The sequence below is a fragment of the Callithrix jacchus genome, chromosome 15, assembly GCF_049354715.1.
Source record: "Callithrix jacchus isolate 240 chromosome 15, calJac240_pri, whole genome shotgun sequence".
Lineage (NCBI taxonomy): Eukaryota > Metazoa > Chordata > Mammalia > Primates > Cebidae > Callithrix > Callithrix jacchus.
Window position 1 is genome coordinate 14,191,460 of NC_133516.1, and position 27,391 is coordinate 14,218,850.

General features: G+C 37.8%; 1 protein-coding gene across 2 annotated transcripts in view; it reads right to left on the bottom strand.

The window, feature by feature from the left end:
* EHHADH (enoyl-CoA hydratase and 3-hydroxyacyl CoA dehydrogenase) overlaps window positions 1-27,391 on the bottom strand; it is a 101,706-nt gene that overhangs the window by 31,495 nt on the left and 42,820 nt on the right. For both annotated transcript variants that reach the window (XM_035274668.3, XM_002758137.6), the window contains exons 3-5: window positions 18,502-18,674; window positions 14,257-14,368; window positions 170-274 (exon numbers count right to left, since the gene is read on the bottom strand). In XM_035274668.3, coding sequence (XP_035130559.2) covers window positions 170-274; window positions 14,257-14,368; window positions 18,502-18,674 — 390 coding nt within the window. The remainder of the gene's footprint in view (window positions 1-169; window positions 275-14,256; window positions 14,369-18,501; window positions 18,675-27,391) is intronic.

The following is a 27,391-nucleotide window of genomic DNA, read 5'->3' on the forward strand; positions in this document are numbered from 1 at the left end:
AATATATCATGGGCTTCATACCATATCAATACACACAATTTCTCATTCATTTTTAAGCTGTATCACATTCCATCACATGGACGGAGGAAAAGATATTTAGGCATTCCTTACTGAAATGAACACGTATCTTGTTTACAGTCTTAGGCTACTTTTATTTTTATCTTCTTACCTGAAACTCTCTGAGCAAATCTGATTGCTTCTTCAAGCAGGTCTGAGTTCACGACTTTATCTAGAATGCCCAGCTTGAGTGCTTCACCTGCTAAAATATGTCTTCCTGAAATAAACAAAACAAAACAATCAAAGAATGAAGCAAGATCCAAGCAAAAGCATTACTCTCTCTAGTAGGAAAGGCTGTCTGTCCTGGATAGAAATATCTATTATTGAATAAAATAAGTAAGAACCACACTGACTGATAGAGTGAAGATCAGCACCAAGGAAACCAGGAAACTTGGATTCAAACTCCAGCTTTTGTTTCTCTATTTGTATGACCATGAAGAACTGCACCAGGAACACAATTTCCTCATTAGGAAATTATAATACTCAGTAATTCTGAGTATTAAGTGAGAATAACATATTCTCTTTATATTCTATAAATCTCTATAGAAGCACTTTATAAACCATAAATCTCTATAGAAATGTGAGGCGTTTCGTTTTGATAATAATAATAGAAGTAGTAGCAGCAGAATAACACAGTATCTACCTCACCCCTAGCACACGCCATGGGCTGTGGTTGGTTAAAAGAAAAAAAAAAGAGCGTCAGGCACAGTGGCTCACGCCTGTAACCCCAGCACTTTGAGAGGCCAAGGTGGGCGGGTCACTTGAGGTCAGCAGTTCAAGGTGAAACTCTGTCTCTACTGAAAATACAAAAGTTAGCCAGGCTTGGTGGTACATGCCTGTAGTCCCAGCTACACTTAAACCTGGGAGGCGGAGGCTGCAGTGAGCTGAGATCACGCCACTGCACTCCAGTCTGGGCAACAAAGTTACTAGAACTCAATCTCAAAACAAACAAACAAAAAGAAAACAACCATAGTCCCTAAACATAAATATGGTTAGGTCAATAAGAAGAAAAAAGTTTGACATTCCATAAGGTATAATTAAAAGTACTTAGGACAAGTGAGATGGACTTCTGCCATTTTTTGGCTACTCAGCATCTCAACCCCTCCCTTAGTTCATGGAATTGCTATTGGGTTAGCTTTGGAGCCCTGCCTCCTCCTACAGAAGCTGAGAAGGACACAGATGATTAGACAACTGATAATGAGACTGTGGCAGCAGGAGGGTGGCCCATGCCCCCCATTGTGAACTGGGTGCTCTTTTGAGGGTTTTTAGCTTGGAGTTAGTGACAGGTAGCAGCAGCAACAGGTTAAATCTCATTTCACAGGTGCCAGCATCTAGCATCTGGTGGTAGCAGTGCTGGTAGACTTAGTGTCCAATCAGGCCATTAGCATCCTCCAGTACTGAATGACAGCTCTAGAGGTGATATAGAAGTTTGATAAGCGTTTGCACCATTCCTAATTTGCCTGGATAGTTCTTTACCAGCTGTAAATATGCAATTTGATCTGCATATTCTGAGGTAAGAGGTAGGGGACATCAGCATCCCTTACCCCAGGGTCAGAAGGAAGGAGACAGTGACACATCACTTGCCTTCTGAAAAGCAAACATGAAATCTGGCTTGGTGGCCACAGTTCCGCAGTCTTCACTGCACCTGTGGTATTGGTGGATGCCGTCGGAGACAAGCCCTCCATTCTCGGTTCTTATTAGTGCTTCAGAGAACTGCAAATGAGTTTTCTTGATTGGATAGAAAGTTCAGTGATTTTTTTGGTAGGTGTCTCTTTGAAAAGCAGTAATTGGGCAGTTTTCTGGAAGTATCTCTGAAAACAGGCTTTCAGATCTCCTGGATAAGGAGCAGGGTGAGAATTATGTGGATTTCTGGGGTCAGGTATCCTGTGTATAAAATCACTTTGGTAAGGAGTCAGTGAATCAGCCTACCCAGGTTAAGGGAACCAGGTAAACACAAAATGGGACATGGAAACCTGGGTACTATGATAAAAGGATTTTGAGGTCAACTAAGCAGGCGAAATGTGAGCTACTCCCAGATGAGCTGAAAATTTCTTTAGCTGTAATGATTTCTTCTGGCTTGGATTTCACAAGCTTGGAAGAGTACCGCTACTATTCTAACAGAGTCAATGGGATTCCAATTGCAGTCATAATACCATATAATAACATTTCTGTCAACAACACATATATGATGGTGGTCCCATACAATTACAATATTGTACTTTTACTGTACCTTTTCTGTGTTTAGATACACAAATACTTGGTCACTGTGTTATAACCACCTACAGTACTCAGTACAGTCACATGCTGTACAGGTTTGCAGCCTGGGAGCAACAGGCCGTACCACATGGCCTGAGTGTGTACTAGGCTACACCACCTAGGTTTGTGTAAGTAAAACCACAATGGTCACACGGCAACAAACTTGCCTTATGATCATTTCTCAGAATGTATCTCGTTACGTGATGCATAGCTGGACTTTCACCCTGTTTCAAAGAACTAAGGATCTAAAGACATGGCTTTGTATATCCAATGCAGATTCTTAGGCTGTAATTTAAATTTGTTTTTTCTTACAGTGTAGATGACAACCCCTGTCCAATGGGCTCTAATAAGAACCCCGTGTGCCCCAAAGCAACTGAGGCTGAGAGTTCTCGTCTCCAACCTGAGTAATCTCAATTTTGTCCAATTTTCTTGATGGCTTCTTTTCTAACCTTTAACATTTTTTTTCCACATGAAACTCTTTCTAAATGTTATATTCAGGTTTTCCTAAAATTGTGCAGACTTCTCAAAAAGACAGGTGTATGGTTGTAATGTTAGCTTTCTTTGTAGTTCACTGTGACCTTTTCTATGCAAATCAAAAACCTATCATATTCTTACTGTTTTAACCACTTTTTTCCATGTTAAAAATAGTGATATTCCTTTAAGCAGTGCTTTGGGAAAAGGTCAATCCTAGTTCACTGTATTTCTTTTTGTCAAAGCCAGTCTTTCTAATTTCTTCCAGTAATCTTGGTTTCAGGCAATACTGCAAATAGGGCCACAAAATTATTCAGTATTTTCCCACAGGCTTTAAGTTTCTCTAAACCTTCAAATTTACAGATTCATTTCACACTATTATGGTTTCTTCCTATATTTTAGGCTTCTTTGCTTCCTATTTTGCCTTTTGCAAAATAAATCGTCTCAGGTGCTTTGAATTTCTGTAGTATGTTGGATCCTAAGCATCCTTTTATGAATTCAACATTACATACTTAAAATAGTTTACCTTCTTTCAAATGTACTTATATCATTGTAAATTAAAACAATTTCTTACTGATTTATTGAAGGAAATAAATGTCATATTTTTGGTCTTTCTAACTCTCCTTTTATACACTACAGAATTTATAAAATCATCCCCCATTTAAAAGAAAAAAGCCATTTTTAATGCACAGAGCCTCACATTTTTTTTTATTATTATACTTTCAGTTCTGGGGCACATGTGCAGAACATGCAGGTGTGTTACATAGGTATACACATGCCAAAGTGGTTTGCTGCATCCATCACCCCGTCATCTACATTAGGTATTTCTCTAAATGCTATCCCTCTCCTAGTCCCCCAAACCCTGACAGGCCCCAGTGTGTGATGTTCCCCTCCCCATGTCTATGTATTCTTATTGTTCAACACTCACTTAGGAGAACATGCGGTGTTTGGTTTTCTGTTCTTGTGTTAGTTTGCTGAGAATGATAGTTTCCAGCTTCATCCTGCAAAGGACATTAACTCATCCTTTTTCATGGCTACATAGTATTATTCCATGGTGTATATGTGCCACATTTTCTTTATCCAGTCTACCATTAATGGGCATTTCAGTTGGTTCCAAGTCTTTGCTATTGTGAACAGTGCGGCAATAAATATACGCGTGCATGTGTCTTTATAATAGAATGACTTATAATCCTTTGGTTATATACCCAGTAATGGGATTGTTGGGTCAAATGGTATTTCTAGTTCCAGATCCTTGAGGAATTGCCACACTGTCTTCCACAACGATTGAAATAATTTACACTCCCACCAAGTGTGTAAAAGCATTCCTATTTCTCCACATCCTCTCCAGCATCTGTTGTCTCCTAATTTTTATTTTTATATATTTTTTATTTTTTAGGAAGGGAGGAAGGCAGGAAGGGAGGAAAGGAGGAAGGGAGGGAGAAAGGAAGGAAGGAAGGGAGAAAGGGAGGAAGGGAGGGACGGAGGGAGGGAGAGAAGGGAAGGAAGGAAATCAAGCAATGAGAGAGGCATTGCCGACCTGGATCTAGAGGTCTACAAATTGATTTCTTTTTTTTCTTTTTTTGAGAGAAGGAAAGAAAAAAAAGGAGTGAAGAGAGGAAGAAAGAGGAAGAAAAAGAGGGAGAGAGAACAGAAATGTTGCTTTATTCTAAAAAAAATGGGTTTTAATAATGGCCAATCAATGTTTCATTTAAACCTATGAGTAGGTGTGATGTGGTATTGACAAGAATGTATATTTTGTGTATTTAAAGTGGAGAGCTCTATAAATATTTATTAAGTTTATTTGTTCCAGATCTGTGTTCGAGTCCTTGCTATCCTTATTAATTTTCTGTCTCATTGAGTCTAAGTCTCTATGTATCTGGGTGTTAGGATCATTAGCTCTTGTTGCATTGATCCTTTTACCACTATATCTTTGTTGCTTTAAAATCTATTTTATCAGATACAAGAATTGCAACTCCTGCTTTTTATTTATTTATTTATTTTTGCTCTCCATTTGGTTGGTAAATCTTTCTCCATCCCTTTGTTTTGAGTCTTTGTGTATCCTTGCATGTGAAACAGGTCTGGATGTAACATGTCGTTGGGTTTTGGCTGTATCTTTTGACTGGGGGATTTAGTCAATTTAAATTTAGGATTACTGCCATTTGATGTTAACTGGCTGTTTTATCCATTCGTTGATGTAAATTCTTCTTTATATTGATGCTCTTTACTTTTTGATATATTTTTAGAAAGGCTAATACTGGTTGTTTCTTTCTATGTGTAATGCTTCTTTCAGAAGCTCTTGCAAAGCAGGCCTGGTGGTAATAAAATCTCTGAGTACTTGCTTGTTCATAAAAGATTTTATTTTTCCTTCAGTTGTGAAGCTTAGTTTGGCTGGATATGAAATTCTGGGCTGAAAGTTCTGTTCTTTAAGGATGTTGAATATTGGCCCCCACTCTCTTCTGGCTTGTAGAGTTTCTGCTGAGAGATCTGCTGAAGTCTGATAGGCTTGCCTTTGTGGGTAACCTGACCTTTCTCTCTGGCTGCCCTTAGTATTTTCTCCTTCGTTTCAACTCTGGTGAATTTAACGATTATGTGCCTTAGGGTTGCTCTTCTTGAGGAGTATCTTTGTGGTGTTCTCTGTATTACCTGGGTTTGAATATTGTCCTGCTTTGCTAGTTTAGGAAAATTTTCCTGAATAATACCCTGAAGAATATTTTCCAGCTTGGATTCATTCTCTCCGTTGCATTCAGGTACACCTATCAAACGTAAATTTGGTCTTTTCACATAGTCTCACATTTCTTGGAGACTTTGCTCATTCCTTTTTATCCTTTTTTTCTCTAATCTTGTCTTCTCGTTTTATTTCATTAAGTTGGACTTCGACCTCTGATATCCTTTCTTCTGCTTGAACAATTCGAGTGTTTAAACCTGTGCATACTTCTCGGAGTTCCTGCATTGTATTCTTCAGTTCCATTAATTCACTTATATTCCTCTCTAAGTTGTCTATTCTCGTTAGGATTTCGTCAAACCTTTTTTCAAAGTTCTTAGTTTCTTTTGTCTCCTAATTTTTTAATGATCACCATTCTAACTGGCTTGAGATAGTATCTCAGTGTGGTTTTGATTTGCATTTCTCTAATGAGCAGTGATGATGAGCTTTTTTTCATATGTTTGTTGGCTGCATAAATGTCTTCTTTTGGGAAGTGTCTATTCATATAGTTTGCCCACTTTTTAATGAGGTTGTTTTTTCTTATAAATTTGTTTAAGTTCCTGTAGATTCTGGATATTAGCCCTTTGTCAGATGGGTAGATTGCAAAAATTTTTTTCCATTCTGTTGGTTCCTAGTTCACTCTAATGACAGTTTCTTTTGCTGTGCAGAAGTTCTTTAGTTTAATTAGATCCCATTTGTCTATTTTGGCTTTTGTTGCCATTGCTTTTGGTGTTTTAGTCATAAAGTCGTTGCACATGACTATGTCCTGAATGGTACTGCCTAGGTTTTCTTCTAGAGTTTTTACAATTTTAGCTCTTATGTTTAAATCTTTAATTCATCTGGAATTAATTTTTGTATAAGGTGTAAGGAAGGGGTCCAGTTTTAGCTTTCTGCATATGGCTAGCCAGTTTTCCCAACACCATTTATTAAATAGGGAATCCTTTCCTCATTGCTTGTTTTTGTCAGGTTCGTCAAAGATCAGATGGTTGTAGATGTGTGGCATTATTTCTGAGGACTCTGTTCTGTTTCACTGGTCTATGTCTCTGTTTTGGTACCAGTACCATGCTGATTTGATTACTGTAGCATTGTAGTATAGTTTGAAGTCAGGTAGCATGATGCCTCCAGCTTTTTTTTTTCTTTCTTAGATTATCTTGGCTATTTTTTGGTTCCATATGAAAGTTCAGGTGTTTTTTTCCAATTCTGTAAAGAAAGTCAACAGTAGCTTGATGGGCATAGCTCTGAATCTATAAATTACTTTGGGCAGTATGGCCATTTTCACAATACTGATTCTTCCTAACCAGGAGCATGAAATGTTTTTTCATCTGTTTGTGTTCTCTCTTATTTCCTTGAGCAGTGGTTTGTAGTTCTCCTTGAAGAAGTTCTTCACATCCCTTGTTAGTTGTATTCCTAGTTATTTTATTCTCTTTGTAACAACTGTGAATGGGAGTTCACTCATGATTTGGCTCTCTGTCTGTTATTGGTGCAGAGAAATGCTTGTGATTTTTGCACATTGATTTTATATCATGAGTCTTTGCTGAAGTTGCTTATCAGCTTAAGGAGATTTTGGACTGAGATGATGGGGTTTTGTAAATATACAATCATGTCATCTGCAGATAGAGACAATTTGACTTCCTCTTTTCCTAACTGAATATGCTTTTTCTTTTTCATGGCTGATTGCCCTGGCCAGAACTTCCAATACTGTGTTGAATAGGAGTGGTGAAAGAGGGCATCCTTGTCTTGTGCTTGTTTTCAAAGGGAATGCTTGTAGTTTTTGCCCATTCAGTATGATGTTGGCTGTGAGTCTGTCATAAATAGCTCTTATTATTTTGAGATATGGTTCATCGATACCTAGTTTATGAGAGTTTTTAGCATAAAGAGCTGCTGAATTTTGTCAAAGTCCTTCTCTGCATCTATTGAGATAACCATGTGGGTTTTGTCTTTGATTATGGTTATGTGATGGATTACATTTATTGATTTGTGTATGTTGCGCCAGCCTTGCATCCCAGGGATGAAGCCAACTTGATCATGGTGGATAAGCTTTTTGATGTGCTGTTAGATTTGGTTTGTATTTATTTTATTGAGGATTTTCGCATCAATGTTGATCATAGATATTGGCCTAAAATTTTCTTTTTCAGATGTGTCTCTACCAGGTTTTGGTATCAGCATGATGCTGGCCTCATAAAATGAGTTAGGGAAGATTCTCTTTTTTTCTGTTGCTTAGAATAGATTCAGAAGGAATGGTACCAGCTCCTCTTTGTACATCCAGTAGAATTTGGCTGTGAACCTGTCTGATCCTGAACTTTCTTTGGTTGGCAGGCTCAATTTCAGACCTTGTTATTGGTCTATTCAGAGATTCAACTTCTTCCTGTTTTAGTCTTGGGAGGGTGTAAGTGTCCAGGAATTTATCCATTTCTTCTAGATTTTCTGGTTTATTTGCATAGAGGTGTTTATAGTATTTTCCGATGGTAGTCTGTATTTCTGTGGGATCCATCGTGATATCCCCTTTATCATTTTTTATTGCATCTATTTGATTCTTCTGTCTTTTCTTCTTTATTAGTCTGGCTAGTGGTTGATCTATTTTGTTAATCTTTTCAAAAAACCAGCTCCTTGGATTCACTGATTTTTTTGAAGGGTTTTTCATGACTCTATCTCCTTCAGTTCTGCTCTGATCTTAGTTATTTCCTCTCTTTTGCTAGCTTTTGAATTTGTTCTTACTCCTCTAGTTCTTTTAATTGTGATGTTTAGGTCTCGGTTTTAGATCTTTCCTCCTTTATCTTGTGGGGACTTAGTGCTATAAATTTCCGTCTACTCACTACTTTAAATGTGTCCCAGAGATTCTGGTATGTTGTGTTTTCATTCTCACTGATTACAAGGAACATCTTTATTTCTGCCTTTATTTCACTATTTATCCAGTAGTCATTCAGGAGCAGGTTGTTCAGTTTCCATGTAGTTGTGTGATTTTGAGTGAGGTTTTTTTTTTTTTTTTTTTTTTTTGAGATGGAGTTTTGCTTTTGTTGCCCAGGCTGGAGTGCAATGGCACAATCTCAGCTCAATGCAACCTCCACTTCCTGGGTTCAAGCGATTCTCCTACCTGAGCCTCCCAAGTAGCTGAGATTACAGGCATGTGCCACCACGCCTGGCTAATTTTGTATTTTTTAGCAGGGACGGGGTTTCTCCATGTTGGTCAGGCTGTTCTTGAACTCCCGACTTCAAGTGATCCACCCCGCTTGGCCTCCCAAAGTGCTGGAATTACAGGTGTGAGCCACTGTGCCTGGCTGAGTGAGTTTTTTAATCCTGAGTTCTAATTTGACTGCACTATGGTCTGAGAGCTGTTTGTTTCTATTTCCGGTCTTTTGCATTTGCTGAGGAGTGTTTTACTTCCAATTACATGGCCAATTTTCGAATAAGTGTGATGTGGTGCTGAAAAGAATGTATATTCTTTGGATTTGGGGTGGCAAGTTCTGTATAGGTCTATTAGGATTGCTTGGTCGAGATTTGAGTTCAAGTCCTCAATATCCTTGTTAATTTTCTGTCCTGTTGATCTGTCTAATGTGGACAGTGGGAGGTTAACATCTCCCACTATTATTGAGTGGGAGTCTAAGTCTCTTTGTAGGTCTTTAAGAACATGCTTTATGTATCTGGGTGCTCCTGTATTGGGCACATAAGTATTTAGGATAGTTAGCTCTTGTTGCATTGATCCCTTTACTATTATGTAATGCCCTTCTTTGTGTCTTTTGATCTTTGTTGGTTTAAAGCCTGTTTTATCAAAGACTAGGATTGCAACACTTGCTTTTTTTTTTTTTTTTTTTTTTTTTTGCTTTCCATTTGCTTGGTAAATATTCCTCTATCTCTTTATTTTGAGACTATGTGTGTCTTTGCACATGAGATGAGTCTCTTGAATACAGCACAGTGATGGGTCTTGACCCTTTATCCAATTTGCCAGTCTGTGTCTTTTAATTGGGGTATTTAGCCCATTTACATTTAAGGTTAATATTGTTATGTATAAATGTGATCTTGCCATTTTGATGCTAGCTGGTTGTTTTGCCTGTTAGTTGATGCAGTTTCTCCATAGCATTGATGGTCTTTACAATTTGGTATGTTTTTGCAGTGGTTGATACTGGTTGTTCCTTTCCATATTTGGTACTTCCTTCAGGACCTCTTGTAAGGCAGGCCTGGGGTGAAAAAAATCTCTCAGCAGTTGCTTGTCCATAAAGGATTTTATTTCTCCTTTGCTCATGAAGCTTAGTTTGGCTGGAAATGAAATTCTGGGTTGAAAATTCTTTTATTTAAGGATGTTGAATATTGGTCCCCACTCTATTCTGGCTAGCAGGGTTTCTGCTGAGAGATTCACTGTTAGTCTGATGAGCTTCCCTTTGTGGGTAACCCGACCTTTCTCTCTGGCTGCCCTTATTATTTTTTTCATTCATTTCAACCCTGGTGAATCTGATAATTACGTGTCTTGGGATTACTCTTCTCGAGGAATATCTTTGTGATGCTCTATGTATTTCCTGGATTTGAATGTTGGCCTGCCTTGCTAGGTTGGAGAAGTTCTCTTGGATAATATCCTGAAGAGTGTTTTCCAACTTGGTTTCATTCTCCCTGCTCACTTTCAGGTACACCAATTAAACATAGATTTGGTCTTTTCACAAAAGCCTTCTTAGAGGCTTTGTGTTCATTTATTTTCACTCTTTTTTCTCTAATCTTGTCTTCTCGCTTTATTTCATTGAGTTGATCTTCAATCTCTGATATCCTTTCTTCTTGATTGATTTGGCTATTGAAACTTCTGTATGCTTCACAAAGTTCTTGTGCTGTGGTTTTCAGCTCCATCAGGTCATTTACATTCTTCTCTACACTAGTTATTCTAGTTAGCATTTTGTCTAACATTTTTTCAAGGTTCTTAGCTTCCTTGCATTGGGTTAGAACATGCTCCTTTAGCTCAGAGAAGTTTGTTATTACCCCCTTCTGAAGACTGCTTCTGTCAGTTCATCAAACTCATTCTCTGTCCAGTTTTGTTCCCTTGCTGGTGAGGAGTTGTGATCCCTTGGAGGAGAAGAGGTGTTCTGGTTTTTGTAATTTTCAGCCTTTTTGCACTGGTTTCTTCCCATCTTTGTGGATTTATCTACCTTTGGTCTTTAAAGTTGGTAACCTTTGGATGGGGTCTTTGAGTGGACCTTCTTTCTGTTGATGTTGAAACTATTTCTTTCTGTTTGTTAGTTTTCCTTTTAACAGTCAGGCCTCTCTGCTGCAGGTCTGCTGGAGTTTGCTGTAGATCCACTCAAGACCCTGCTTGCCTGGGAATCACCAGCAGGGGCTGCAGAACAGCAAAGATTGCTGTCTGTTCCTTTCTCTGGTAGCTTTTTCCCAGAAGGGTACCCGCCAGATGCCAGCCAGAGCTCTCCTGTATGAGGTGTCTGTCAGCCCCTGCTGGGAGGTGTCTCCCAGTCAGGATAAATAGGGGTCAGGGAGCAACTTGAGGAGGCAATCTGACCCTTTTCAGAGCTCGAACGCTCTGTTGGGAAATCTACTGCTCTTTTCAGAGCTGCCAGGCAGGGACGTTTAAGTCTGCTGAAGTTGTACCTACCACTGCCCCTTTTCCCAGGTGCTCTTTCCCAGGAAGGTGGGGACTTTATTTTTAGTTATAAATGTAACTATGAATAAACTTTCCCTGACAGGCTGCTGCCTTCTTTCAGAGATGCCTTGCCCAGCAAGGAGGGAGTCTAGTGACACAGTCTGCCTGCAGAGCCCTTGCTGAGCTGCCGTGGGCTCTGCCCTGTTTGAATTTCCTGGTAAATTTCATCTTTGACTCTTCTCTTTCCCTCACATCTTGTATCTGCTCTGTCACAAAATCCTAGTGGCTCTACCTTCAAAATATCTCTAGAATCTGATCATATCTTACCATTTACATTGCTACCACTTAGGCCCAAGTCCCCATCATCTCTTCCTTGGATTATGACAGCAGTCCTCAGTCTTCCTATTTTTGTTCTTGTCTCCAACTGGCATATTTTCAACGGCCAGAGTGATTTTGTAAAAAACCTAAGTGAGCACATGTTACTCCTCTGCTTGAAACACTCCAATGCCTTTCTTCCTCATTCAAAAGAAAAGCCAACGTTCTTTCTATAACTTCCCAAGCCCAACAAGGTAGGGTATCATCCCCTACTATTTTTTCCCCTGACTCATCTCATTCCAGTGACATTAACCTTCTTGCTGTCCTTTGATCCCTGCCTCAGGGCTTTGTACTTGCTATTTTCTTTATGTGGGATTTCTTCCTCTAGATATTGACATAACAAATTTCCTTATCTCCTTCAGGTCTTTATTCAGATGTCATTCTGTAGAGAAGTCTTTTTTAGCTATCCTACCTAAAATATTAATTCACCTCCCATTCCTAACATTTTATATCTCCCTCTTTCTGTTTGGTGTTTTCTTAGCACTTATCTCCATATATATATATATAAAAATTATATAATAGGTAGGCATATGTGTGTGTTCATAGTTGTGGTGGCTAGTCTCCAAAGTGACCCCCAGCAAGTTTAACCTCTTGGTATTCAAGCTTCCTCCCATATTGAGTAGAGAATACCTGCATAGCCAATAGGAGAGTTTAGAAAAGATCGCATGTGACTCCAAAGCTAGGTCATAACAGACATTGTGGCTTTTGCCTTGCTATCTCTTAGGCCACTTATTCTAAAGGAAGGGAGCTGTCACGTTGTGCAAACACTCAGGAAGCTCTATGGAGAGGTCCCCGTACAGAGGAGATGAAGCCTCCTGCCAATATCAGCATCTAGTCATCCATATGAGTGAGTCATCTTGAAAGTAGATCCTTCAGGCCTGGTGCAGTGTCTCATGCCTGTAATCCCAGCACTTTGGGAGGCAGAGGTGGGTGGATCAACTGAGGTCAGGAGTTTGAGATCAGCTTTGCCAACATGGTGAAACCCTGTCTGTACTAATAATATAAAAATTAACTGGGTGTGGTGGCACATGCCTATAATCCCCTCTACTCAGGAGGCTGAAGCAGGAGAATCACTTGAACCCAGGAGGCGGAAGTTGCAATGAGCTAAGATTGTACCATTGCACTCTCTAGCCTGGGTGACAAGAGCAAAACGCTGTCTTCAAAAAAAAAAAAAAAAGAAAGTGGATCCTCCAGTACTAGTCAAGCCTTCAGATGACTATAGTCCTAGTCACAGTGTCTTGACTGCAATCTCCTGGCAAACCCTGAGCTACATCCCAGGTAAGCTGCTCCCAAATTCCTAACACAAAAATTTGTAAAGAAAAAACACTGCAAATTAAACCATGACTTACAATGAATTTGAAAATCATCTCACTTTGAAAGCTGTGGGGATAAAGGACATTTTTGAATTGATGAAATATGACAATGAAGAGTATTGTTGTGATTATTGTTGTGTTCTTCATATAATCTCCATGAAGGCAGAAATTTTTGTTGGTTCAGTTCACTGCTATAGACCTAATGCCTAGAAAAGGGCCCAGCATATGAGAGAAAATGAATAGTTGCTAGATGAATAAATAAAAATTAAGTTGCACATGTCATATTATTTATATGTGGTAGAGCTGGGATTCAAAGCCAGGTCTTTGATTCTAACACTTATGCTCTTTTTATTACCTGTTCTTCAGGACATAGTCTAGTATCAAGATCCTCATCTTATTTTTGTTCAATTCTCCTCTTTTACTAAAGAGACAGATCTGGCTGAGCAAGGTGGCTCATGCATGTAATCCCAGCACTTTGGGAGGCCAAGGCAGGCAGATCACCTGAGGTCGGTTGGGAGTTCAAGACCAGCTTAACCAACATGGAGAAACCCTATCTCTACTAAAAATACAAAATAGGTGTGGCGGCACATGCCTGCAATCCCAGCTACTCGGGAGGCTGAGGCAAGAGAATCGCCTGAATCTGGGAGGTGGAGGTGGCAGTGAGCTGAGATCATGCCATTGGACTCCAGACTGAGTAACAAGAATGAAACTCTGTCTCAAAAACAAACAAAAACCCTTGAAAATTATGGTTTTAATTCTCATTTATATTACAATTTTTTTTTTTTTTTTTTTGCCAATCAGTTTGAGCTTATGAGGTTGCTCAGGTTAGCCTTGAACTGATGACCTCGCCTTTGCGAGCGCCATGACCTCCGGCGGGAGCCACTTTGGACCCCCAATTTTTTTTTTTAGAGGGAGTCTCGCTCTGTTGCCCAGGCTGGAGTGCAGTGGCATGATCTCAGCTCACTGCAACTTCCGCTTCCTGGGTTCAAGTGATTCTCCTGCCTCGGTCTCCCAAGTAGCTGGGATTATAGGTACCGGCCACCATGCTTGGCTAATTTTTTTTTTTTTTAATAGAGATGGGGTTTCAACAGGCTGATTTTGAACTTCTGACCTCAAGTGATCTGCCTACCTCGGCCTCCCAAAGTGCTGGGGTTACAGGCATGACCCATCGTGTCCAGCCTATATTACAATTTCTAAATCAGTTCTAAATGTAAGGCACTCTATGTGAACACCAGTGTTTATAAGTAGTCCCTTGAACTAAAAGAAAATCCTAAATTTGATGAGTTCTTTGCAAGCACTCTCATTTAAAAGGCTCTCACGTATGATCGTCATGATAACGTTTGAAAGCTCAGAAAAGTATTTCTCCATATTACAGATCAGAAAATTCAGAGTCCAGGAAGTTCAAGAATTCTTTTAAGGTTACATAGGTAGTAGGGGTCAAGCCAGAATTTTTCTAAATCCTAGTCCAATTCTTCATGCTAATCTAGACAGTTGTTACCAAAGTCTATACTGACCTGTGGTAATTAAGTCAAGTGCAGCAGGAACTCCGATGAGTCTTGGGAGAAGCTGGGTTCCTCTTGCACCAGGGACAAGTCCCAGTGTAACTTCCGGTAAGCCAACTCGAGCCTATCGAAGATTGAAGGCATAAAGGCCATTAGAATGAGATGATATGTTCAGCGTCAAGGCAAGCATTTCTCCGGATTTCCTATATTCTCAAAAACACTGTTTCATTGAATTCAGCAAGATTTCTTCAGGGCAAATTAGTGCACATCCTTTTCTTTAATTAACAGAATGAACAGAGCTGTGCTGTCCCTAAGTCTTCTTACACATTTATTCTCTGCCTCTGTTATGACCCGTCTCAGCCAACAAAAATAACATTCTCCAGAAACAACTCTCTGGAGTCCTGCAAGAATTAGGAACCACAAGAAAGTGAAAAGATAACCCACACAATGGGAGAGAATACTTATAACTTATATATCTGATATAGGATTTCTATCTAGAATATATAAAGAACTTTTACAAATCAATAATAAAAGACAAGTAACCAGTTTAACATGGGCAAAGGATCTGGATTGACATTTCTCCAAAGAAGAGATACAAATGGCCAGTAAGAACTCGAAAGATGCTCAATATCATTAGCCATCAGACGAATACCAATAAAAACCACAAGATATCACTTTATACCTGCTAAGACAGCCATTTAAAAAAAGACACATAATAACAGGTGTTGGAGAGGATATGGAGAATACAGAATTCTCAGACATTGCTGGTGGGAATATAAAACAGAGTAGACACTTTGGAAAACAATTTGGCAGTTCCTTAAATGTTAAATGTAAAGTTACCATATAATCCATCAAATCCATTCCTGGGTATATACCCAAGAGAAATGAAAACATATGCCCACAAAAATCTTGTATACAACAAATTTTCATGGCATCATGGTTCATAAAAGCCAAAAACGTAGAAGTAACCGAAATGTCCATCAATGATTAGTGGAAAAATAAAAGGTGGTACATCCATACAATGGAACATTATTCAGGAATATAAATAAAGAGCTGATTCATGCTACAACTTGGATGAATCTTGAAAACATGCTGAACAAAAAAAGCCAGTCACAAAAGACCACATATTGTATGATTTCATTTATATGAAATATCTAGAATAGGCAAATCTCTAGAGACAGAAAGTAGATTAGTGGGTGCTTAGGATAGCAGGAGAAGGTGATGGAGGGTTACTGCTAAAGGATACCTGGTTTCTTTTTGGGGTGATAAAATGTCCTAAAATCTACTCTGATAATGGTTGCACAACTCTGAGAATATACTCACATACCACTGAATTGCACACTTTAAGTGAATGAATTGTATGGTGTGCAAATTTTGTCCCAATAAGACTTTTCTTTTTAATCAGACAGTAATCTCAGTCCAGACAAGAAGGTGAGCTTGAGTCCTTTATTACATTGACTTTCTTGGCCATTCCATTTAAAACTGGCTAAGAGTCTGTTAGCCATTTGCAGGTAACAAGGGTGAGAGGAGGATACTTAAATGCAGGCTGCCATTTGGAACTGTGATTCCAGTAGTTCTAAAATATCTCACATATCTGAGGCCTCTCTTACACAAGGTTTTCCTAACAGTCAATCACCGTTCTTTCTACCACTGTCCATCTCTACATCTTGACTTATTGCTAGTAACTCAGATCTGCATTCAGGGTACAGGTTATGGTAAGAAGGACACAGAAAAGGATTACTTAGGACATATATGGGTATTTATTTATAAGGATTTATAAAAATTAAAACACCATTGGGAAATGATTAAATAAATTCTGGCATAGCTATATGATCAAATATTATGTAGCCACCTATAATGGTATTTTTAAAGAATATTTACCAGAAGATTAACATGATTTTTCCTCAAAAGCATGAAGGCCAGAAGGCATGAAATGACATAAGCAAAGTGCCAAAAGGAAACAACTGTCAGTCAAGAATTCTGTATCCAGCAAAACTATCCTTTGAAAATGAAGGTAAAATTAACACATTGGCAGATAAAGAAAAACTGATTTTGTTGTTAGTATATTTAGCCTGTAAGAAATACTTCAGGCTGTAAGAAAAAGACATCAGGCAGTAACTTGAATTCACATGAAGAAATAAAGAACACTGATAAAGAGTAACTACACGGGTAAATATAAAAGACAGGAATAATGTATTTTTCATTTTAAAATAATGAAAATCACAATAATGTGATTCTTCTTTTTCTTATGTGATTTAGGACCACTATGTAAAGCAATAATGATAAATCTATGTTAAGGGGCACATAATGTATAAAGATATAAATTGTGACAATAATAGCACAGTAGCATAAAGGGGCAAGGAATGAAGGCTATAGAGGAGCAAATTTTTTATATATTATTAAAATTCAGTTGGTATTAATCTGAACTAGACTGTCATAAATTAAGATGTTAATTGTAATCACCAAATTAACCACCACTAAGAAAATAACTAAAAATATATATAGTAAAAGAAATAAGAAAGTTAAAAGGGGACGCTTTTGCATTTAACACAAATGAAAGCAGTAATAAAGGAATCGAACAACAACAATGCACATACATACAAAAAACCAAAAAGCATAAAAAACAAATAGCAAAATGGCAGAAGTATGTTCTTCCTTATCAGTAATTTCATCAAATATAAGTGTATTAAGTTCTCTAATTAAAAGACAGAGGTTGGCAGAATAAAGAATATTTAACAATGGGTTAAATATTATAGTATAAAATTGGAGTATAAACTCAATACAATAAAAGCCCAAATGTTGTGTGTGTGTGTGTGTATGTGTGTGTTTAAGATGGAGTCTCTCTCTGTTGCCCAGGCTGGAGTGCAGGGGCATGATCTCAGCTCACCGCAACCTCTGCCTCCTGGGGTCAAGCGATTCTTCTTCCTCAGCCTCCAAAGTAGCTGGGACTACAGGTACACACCACTATGCCCAGCTAATTTTTGTATATTTTTTTAGAGATGTGGTTTCACCATATTGGCTAGGGTGGTCTCAAACTCCTGACCTCATGATCTGCCCACCTTAGCCTCCCAAAATGCCAGGATAACAGGCATGAGCCACTGAGCCCAGGCTGTAGTTTGTTTTAAAAGAAGGTTTTTCAAAGGAAAAGGAAACTGTAATTTAAAAATTACATACAAAACAGACTAGAATGAAATAGAATATTAATAGTGATTATTTCTGAACTGTGAGTTTATGATGATTTTAGTTTACATCTGCATATTTTCTTATGTTTTCTAGTTTAATAGAATGATATTACTTTTATCATTAGAAAAATATATTAATTACAAAAATACTACCATTATACATACTGTGATACAGAGTGGTATCACAGACCTCATCTGACATGTCTAATAGCCTAAATTAAACCTATTTCCAGAAATAAACATATTTACTAGTTTTGTGCTATTTTCCAATAGAAATTTGTCTTCTTAGGTACTGACAATTATAAGGGACCATGATACAGAAATCTTTGAGTTATCAAATAAGTATTTAAATGTATACTTAGAAGTGACAGCCAACATATTTAATACTTCATACTGCATGAGCACTGCATCAGTGAAAGCTGATATGGGTCATAGCACTGGAGAAGAGTCTTGGGGCTGTCTGTTGAGTCGGGAGTTCCCCTTTCATTGGTGGATCATAGAGGCCCTAGGGCTAAGGTGAAGGGAAGCAAGGAGACAGAGGGCTCAGAGTAGTAGGTGTTTACTAATGAGAATGGAAGTACAGCATTTTAACATAACAATTAGTACCACTGTATTGGTACATAAGAGCTGAAGTGGTTAACCAGTAAGCCAACCATTCAAAATTATCACCTTTGGGCCAGGTGCAATGGCTCATGCCTGTAATCCCAGCACTTTGGGAAGCCGAGGAGGGTGGTCATCTGAGGTCAGGAGTTTGAGACCAGCCTGGCCAACATGGTGAAACTCCATCTGTACTAAAAATACAAAAGTTAGCAGGGCATGGTAGCGTGCCCGTAGTCCCAGCTTCTCAGGAGGCTAAGGCAGGAGAATCACTTGAACTTGGGAGGTGGAGGTTGCAGTAAGCTGAGATCATACCACTGCACTCCAGCCTGGGAGACAGAGCGAGACTCTGTCTCAAAATAAATAAATCAATAAATAAATAAAATAAAAATCACCTCTGATACTTATAACTACATTTAGAGTTTGTCTTAAAGAAAAGCCCCACACACCAGCCACCATATAGAGCCTTGGTTGTTACCTCTGCATGGGCAATCCTATAGTGACAGCCCAGGGCCAGCTCTAGTCCTCCTCCTAAAGCCATGCCTTGGATTGCTGCCACCACGGGCTTCACATTTCTCTGTATTTCATCTACTACACTTCCCAGTGATAAGCCAAAGGTCCTAGGAGCGCTGAAGCCATGAATATCAGCACCTAAGGGCACAAAGACAAGGAGGAAACAGAGTTGAGAAATATCTAGGCATTGTTATATAATGATAAGTCACCTGATACTCCAAGTTTTTTAGTTTGTTTTATTTATTTCTTAATTTTTCTTTTAGAGTTCCTGGTAACTCCTAAGAAGTCTCAGCCTTCTTTGGGCCCTTACACTTCATACTGGGTTGAAAACAAGTATCTTGGAGAATACAGAATGCTATGAGAGGAAATCCTTAGATCTTTACCAGGAGTTCTGTAATTTTGTAAAATCTGTCTTCCCATATAATAAGTAGTAACACTATCTTTAAAAACATTAAAAATCTCAGAAAAGGGGAATAGGGATTCTCCTCCAAAGACCATTATTCTGAGACTGAGTCAGCCCCTCTCATTTTTATATGTGTGATACTGTTAATCAACCCTATTCACAGCAATTTAGCTCCATATCTTTGTTAAAAGCATCAGTCATTACAATATAAAGTATCAGGGTAACACATATGCATATTTGTGAGTTATGTTTAGTCAACCAGCTTAGAATTATATTTTTGTAATTGATTTTTATCTTCAATGAACATAATATTTATTACTTTTCTTGCTTATAAAAATAACATGTATTATGGCAAATTTGAAAAACACACAAAATTAAAAAGAACATGAAGATCACCCTAAATATCACCATACAGCCATAATTTAATATTTGGGGGAATTCTTAGTTTTTTCCCTATGGGCAGGTATTACCACCTGAGGTCTGTCTTCTGTCAGATGAGTAGCAGCATTAGATTCTCGCAAGAGTGTGAACCCTATTGTGAACTGTGCATGTGAGGGATCTAGGCTGCACTCTCCTTATGAGAATCTAATGCCTGATGATCTGAGGTGGAACAGTTTCATCCTGAAACTATCCCTGCACCTCCACCCTCCCAGGCCTGCACCCCTACCCCCTACCCCTGTCTATGGAAAAACTATCTTCCATGAAACCAGTCCCAGGTAACAAAAAGGTTGAGGACTGCTGATTTAGAGCATACTGTAGAATCATTTTTATATTTTCCTATTTTCACATAACATTACACCTAGTAAGCCTTTTCCTACAGCATTGTCTAGTCCTTGAAAACGCTAAGCTTGGTACAAGTTTTAAATATTAAAGTAATTATTTTATAAGGTAATTATTTTATATTTAGCCTATTCAGCTTTTTTCCCCTTTTTTTCTATGTGTTCTTTAGCATCAATCCAGGAGTTATGCTTTTTTTTTCTCACCAATTAATTCTATTTCACTCTCTAGTCTAGTGTTTTGTTTTGTTTTGTGTTTTCTATTCCTTTTGGTTCTAGAGAAACAAGATCAATTTCAATCTGAGTCTCAGGCCTATCATTCCTGTAGCTTTAGACTGAAAATTTTTTTAGATAATAACAGAAATTAACAGTTATTGGATAAATGCATCAAGCACTGTGCTAAGCAGTTTCATAGACTGTCTCATTTAATTTTCACAACACCTAAGTTAAGCAGTATAATAATTCTCATTTTACAGGTAAGGAAGTTAATGCTTTGAGACAAGTGACTACTTCAGACATACAACTAATAACTGGTAGAATAGGGATTTGAACTTAGGCAATTTGACTACAAAGCCCACATTCTTAAAAGCTATACTACATTCTACTTAGAGCATAAGGTTAGTATTACTATTATCCCAATTTTAAAAAAACCAAAGCACAACATTGTAGTGATTTCACTTTTTAATTATGTCAGCAAATCAAAATCCAATTGATTTTTGACATTGATTTTATATCCAGCAAAACTACTACATTTTCTTATTAATTTGAACAAGTTTTTAGATTATTTTGATTTTTCTACAAACATTATATCTTCTGAATAAAAGAAGTTTCTTCTTTTTCAATCTTTATACCTTTTGTTTCTTTTACTAGCTTTACTGGGTTATCAAGGACTTCTAATACAATGTCAAAAGATATGATGAGAGCTGTCGGCCTTGTCTCGTTCCCTTCTCATAAGGAAAACTTTCAATTCACTATTTTGTTTGTTTCCTGTAGGTTTTTCAAAATGGTTATCTTTTGCCTGATTAAGACATTTTCTTTCTGTACCTCATTTACTAAGAATGCTTCTTTATAATGCATGTCAAATATTATAGTCTGTACCTCATTTACTAAGAATGCTTCTTTATAATGCATGTCAAATATTATAGAATGTTTTTTCTACATCTCAACATAATCATATAATTTTTCTTTTTAATCTTTTAATAGGATGAATTTCATTAATCTTGTGTTCAACCAATCTGATATTTTTAGGACAAAAGTGATATACTTTTTGTATGTTGTTAGATTCAGCTTCGCAATATGCTAAGATTATTTAAAATTATTTTTATAGATTCGGGGGTACGTGTGCATGTTTGTTACACAGATACATTGCATAATGGTGAAGTTCGGGTTTTTGGTGTGCTTATCACCCAAACAGTAAACGTTGTACTACTTGGTAACTTTTCAACCCTTACCCCCACCACTTTGGCCTTTTGAAGGTCCTTATGTCTATGATTTCCCTCTGTATGTCCATGTGTTCTCATTGTTTAGCTCCTCCTTCTTTTCCCTGACAATTATTCCTTCATAGTAGGTCCCACTTACAAGTGAGAATATGCAGTATTTGATTTTCTGTTTCTGACTAATTTTACCTAGGATAATGGCCAACGTAAAGACATAATTTCATTCGTTTTTACAGCGGTGTAGTATACTACATTGTTCTTCATCTCATCATCCATTGATAGATCCTTAGGTTGATTCCATGACTTTGCTATCATTAACAGAGCTGTGATAAACATATGAGTACAGGTGTCTTTTGAAATAATAATTTATTTTCCTTTGGCTAGATCCCCAGTAGTGGGATTGCTGGGTCAAATGATACTTCTGTTTTTAATTCTTTGAGAAATCTCCATACTGTTTTTCCATAAAGGTTTACTAATTTCCACTCCCACCAACAGTGTATAAGCATTCCCTTTTCTCTGTATCCTTGCCAACGTGGTGTTGTTTCACTTTTTAATAACGGCCATCTTAAGTGGTGTAAGATATCTCATTGTAGTTTTGATTTACATTTCTCTGGTGATTAGTGATGCTGAGCATTTTTTTCATATGTTTATTGGCTACTTGTATATCTTGTTTTGGGTAATATCTATGTCCTCTATCTACTTCAAAACAAAATTTTTAAGTATATATAACCAAAAGACTATGTCCAGTTTTTAATGGGGTTAACTGGTTTTTCCTTGTTCAGTTGTTTGAGCTTCTTATAGATTCTGGATATTAGTCCTTTGTGAAATGCATAGTTTGCAAATATTTTCTCCCATTCTGTAGGTTGTCTGTTTACTCTGCTATTTCTTTTGTTGTGCAGAAGCTTAGTTTAATTAAGCCCTATTCGTCTATTTTTGTTTTTGTTGCATTTGAGGTCTTAGTCATGATATTTGCCCAGGCCAATGTCCAAAAGAATTCTTTGTAAGTATTCATTCAGGAATTTTTATAATTTCAGATCTTACATTTAAGTCTTTAATTTATCTTGAATTAATTTTTGTGTAGGGTGAAAGATAGGGGTCCAGCTTCATTCTTCTGCATATGACTCTCCAATTTTCCCAGCACCATTTATTGAACAGCGTGTCCCTTCCCATTGCATATTTTTTGTCAACTTTGTTGAAGATCAGTTGGTGTAGGTATGTGGTCTTACTTCTGGGTTCTCTATTCTGTTCCATTCATTTTTGTGTCTATTTTTGTATCAGTACCATGCTGCTTTGGTTACCATAAACTTATAATACAACACGAAGTCAGGTAATGTGATGCTCCCAGCTTTGTTCTTTTTCTCAGGATTGCTTTGGCTATTTAAGCTCTTTTTTGGTTCCATATTAATTTTAGGACTTTTTTATAATTCTGTGAAAAATGACATTGGTAATTTGACAGGAATTGGATTGAATCTGTATATTGTTTTGGGCATTACGTCCATTTTAACAATATTGATTATTTCAATCCATGAGCATGGATGTTTTTCCATTTGCCTGTGTCATCTATCACTTCTTTCATCAGTGTTTTGTAGTACTGCTTGTAGAAATCTTTCACCTCATTGGTTAAATGTAGTCCTAGGTATTTTATTTTATTTTATTTTTTTTGGCGATTGTAAACGGGACTGAGTTTTTTATTTGGTTCTCAGCTTGAATGTTATTGGTGTATAGCATCCAACTGATTTTTGTACATCGATTTTGTATTCTGAAACTTCACTGAGGTCATTTATCAAGTGTAATAGTCTTTTGGAGGAGTCTTTAGGGTTTTCTAGGTATAAGACCATGTTATCAGTGAACAGAGAAAATCTGACTTTCTTTTTTCCAATTTAGATGCCTTTTATTTCTTTCTGTTGACAAGGATACCCACTCTCACCACTCCTAGTCAACATAGTGCTTCCAGTACTTCTTTGTCTTGTTCCAGTTCTAAGGAGGAATGTTTTCACCTGTTCCTCATTCCATATGATGTTGGCTGTGGGTTTGTTATATATGGCTTTTATTATTTTGAAGTATTTTTTGATGTCTAGTTTGTTGAGAGGTTTTATCACGAAGGGATGTTGGATTTTACCAAATGTTTTTTGTGCATCTATTGAGGAGACCATGGATTTTGTTTTTTAATGCTGTTTATCTGATGAATCACAGTTACTGAAGCATCCTAGAAACCCTGGAATAAAACCCATCAAATCTTGATGTAATATCTTCTTGATGTGCTACTGGATTTGGTTTGATAGTACGATGATTTTAGCATCTATGTTCACCAGTGTTAGCCTTTAGGTTTATTTTTGTTTGTTTTTTCTCTTGCGTCCTTGCTTGATTTTGGTATCAGAGTGATAATGCTTTCATAGAATGATTTAGAGAGGAATACTTCCTCCTTGATTTTTCAGAATAATTTCAGTAAGATTGGTCCCAGCTCTTCTTTGTACATAGTGTAAAATTTGGCTGTGAATCTATCTGGTACCGAACTTTTTTTTGGTTGAAAAATTTTTTATTACTGATTCAATCTCATAACTCAATATTGGTCTGTTCAGGATTTCTGTTTCTTCCTGGTTCAATCTTGGGAGGTTATATGTTTACAGGAATTTATCCATTTCTTTTAAGTATCCTAGTTTGTGCATGCAGAGATGCTCAAAGTAGTCTCTGAGCATCATTTGTCTTTCAGTGGAATCAGCTGTACTGTCACCTTTGCCTGATTAGTTTAGCTAGCAATATACAAAATTTGTTTTTTTTCCAAGAACCAACTTTTCATTTCATTTATCCTTTGTATCTTTTTTTACTATATTACAAACTTATATTTGCAATATTTTCTGAAGTTCATTTCTTTTTTCTATTATTTTTTTTCCATAGCTTATTGGGGTAAAGGTGGTGTTTGGTTACATGAGTAAGTTCTTTAGTGGTGATTTGTGAGATTTTGGTGTACCCATCACTCCAGCAGTATACACTACACCATATTTGTAGTTTTTTTTTAATATTTGCATTTTCTTTTTTTAAATTTTACTTTATTTTTATTGCATTTTAGGTTGTGGGGTACATGTGAAGAACATGCAAGATTGTTGTGGGGTACACACATGGCAGTGTGATTTGCTGCCTTCCTCCCCATCACCTATATCTGGCATTTCTCCCATGCTATCTCTCCCCAATTCCCCACCCCCACTGTCCCTCCCCTATTTCCCCCTGACAGACCACAGTGTGTGATGCTCCCCTCCCTGTGCCCATGTGTTCTCATCGGTCAACACCCACCTATGAGTGAGAACATGCAGTGTTTGATTTTCTGTTCTTCTGTCAGTTTGCTGAGAATGATGGTTTCCAGGTTCACCCACATCCCTACAAAGGACACAAACTCATCGTTTTTGATGGTTGCATAATATTCCATGGTGTATATGTGCCACATTTTCCCTGTCCAGTCTATCATCCATGGCATTTTGGTTGGTTCCAGGTCTTTGCTATTGTAAACAGTGCTGCAACAAACATTTGTGTGCATGTGTCCTTATAGTGGAACGATTTATAATCCTTTGGATATATACCCAGTAATGGGATTGCTGGGTCAAATGGAATTTCTATTTCTAGGTCCTTGAGGAATCGCCACACTGTCTTCCACAATGGTTGAACTAATTTACACTCCCACCAGCAGTGTAAAAGTGTTCCTATTTCTACACATCCTCTCCAGCATCTGTTGTCTCCAGATTTTTTAATGATCGCCATTCTAACTGGCGTGAGATGATATCTCAATGTAGTTTTGATTTGCATTTCTCTAATGACCAGTGATGGTGAGCATTTTTTCACGTTTGGTGGCCTAATGTATATCTTCTTTTGTAAAGTGTCTGTTCATACCCTTCACCCACTTTTGAATGGGCTTGTTCATTTTTTTCTTGTAAATCTGTTTTAGTTCTTTGTAGATTCTGGATATCAGCCCTTTGTCAGATGGGTAGACTGCAAAAATTTTTTCCCATTCTGTTGGTTGCCAGTTCACTCTAATGACTGTATCTTTTGCTGTGCGGGAGCTGTGGAGTTTGATTAGGTCCCATTTGTCTATTTCGGCTTTTGTTGCCAATGCTTTTGGTGTTTTGTTCATGAAGTCCTTGCCTACTCCTATGTCCTGAATGGTTTTGCCTAGATTTTCTTCTATGGTTTTTATGGTGCCGGGTCTTATGTTTAAGTCTTTAATACATCTGGAGTTAATTTTAGTGTAAGGTGTGGAAGGGGTCCAGTTTCTGCTTTGTGCACATGGCTAGCCAGTTTTCCCAACACCATTTATTAAACAGGGACTCCTTTCCCCATTGCTTGTTTTTGTCAGGTTTGTCAAAGACCAGATGGTTGTAGATGTGTTGTGTTGCCTCCGATGCCTCTGTTTTGTTCCATTGGACTATATCTCTGCTTTGGTGCCAGTACCATGCTGTTTTGATTACTGTAGCCTTGTAGTATAGTTTGAAGTCCAGTAGTGTGATGCCTCCCGCTTTGTTCTTTTTGCTTAGAATTGACTTGGCTATGCAGGCTCTCTTTTCGTTCCATATGAAGTTCATGGTGGTTTTTTCCAGTTCTATGAAGAAGGTCATTGGTAGCTTGATGGGGATAGCGTTGACTCTGTAAATTACTTTGGGCAGTATGGCCATTTTCACGATATTGATTCTTCCTAACCATGAACCTGGAATGTTTCTTCATCTGTTTGTGTCCACTCTTATTTCATTGAGCAGTGGTTTGTAGTTCTCCTTCAAGAGGTCCTTTACGTTCCTTGTTAGTTGTATTCCTAGGTATTTTATTCTCTTTGTAGCAACTGTGAATGGCAGTTCGTTCTTAATTTGGCTCTCTTTAAGTCTATTATTGGTGTAGAGGAATGCCTGTGACTTTTGCACATTGGTTTTGTATCCTGAGACTTTGCTGAAGTTGCTTATCAGCTTCAGGAGATTTTGGGCTGAGATGATGGGGTCTTCTAGATATACAATCATGTCATTTGCAAATAGATATAATTTGACTTCCTCCTTTCCTAATTGAATACCCTTTATTTCTTTTTCTTGCCTGATTGCTCTGGCTAGAACTTCCAATACTATATTGAATAGGAGTGGTGAGAGAGGGCATCCTTGTCTAGTGCCAGATTTCAAAGGGAATGCTTCCAGTTTTTGCCCATTCAGTATCATATTGGCTGTTGGTTTGTCATAAATAGCTTTTATTATTTTGAGATACGTTCCATTGATACTTGGTTTATTGAGAGTCTTTAGCATAAAGGGCTGTTGAGTTCTATCAAAGGCCTTCTATGCATCAATTTAGATAATCGTGATTTTTGTCTTTGGTTCTGTTTATGTGGTGAATTACGTTTATAGACTTGCGTATGTTGAAACAGCCTTGCAGCTCTGGGATGAAGCCTACTTGATCATGGTGGATAAGCTTTTTGATGTGCTGTTGAAATTGCCAGTATTTTATTGAAGACTTTTGCATCTATGTTCATCATGGATATTGGCCTGAAGTTTTCTTTTCTTGCTGAGTCTCTGCCGGGTTTGGTATTAGGATGATGTTGGTCTCATAAAATGATTTGGGAAGGATTCCCTCTTTTTGGATTAGTTTCAGAAGGAATAATACCAGCTCCTCTTTGGTGTCCATCTTCCAGCTGTTTCCCAGAAAAAATCAACCTCTGTTGGTCAGGAGGGATGCCTTCCTTGTCCTGGATATTTGCCTTGACTTTCTCAATGGTGTCACTGGGCTCGACCTCAAGGGTGATGGTCTTGCCGGTCAGAGTCTTCACAAAGACCTGCATTGCCAAGTGGCAATGACAGCAACTCACAGAAAACAACCACGGCTGTACTCCTGGCTGCAACGGAACTCCATATCTGTAGGGTTTGATCCCTTGCCCCACACTCCTACCCTTCCCCACCAAATCCCCAAAGTCCATTGTATCATTCTTATGCCTTTGTGTCCTCATAGCTGAGCTCCCACATATCAATAAGAACATATGATGTTTGATTTTTCCATTCCTAAGTTGTTTCACTTAGAATCATAGCCTCCAGTTTCATCCAGGTCACTGCAAATGCCGTTAATTCATTCTTTTTTATGGCTGAGTAGTATTCCATCATATAAATATACCACAGTGTCTTTATCCACTCGTTGATTGATGGGCATTTGGGTTGGCTCCACAGTTTTGCAACTGCAAATTGTCCTACTATAAACATGTGTGTGCAAATATCTTTTCTGTATAATGACTTT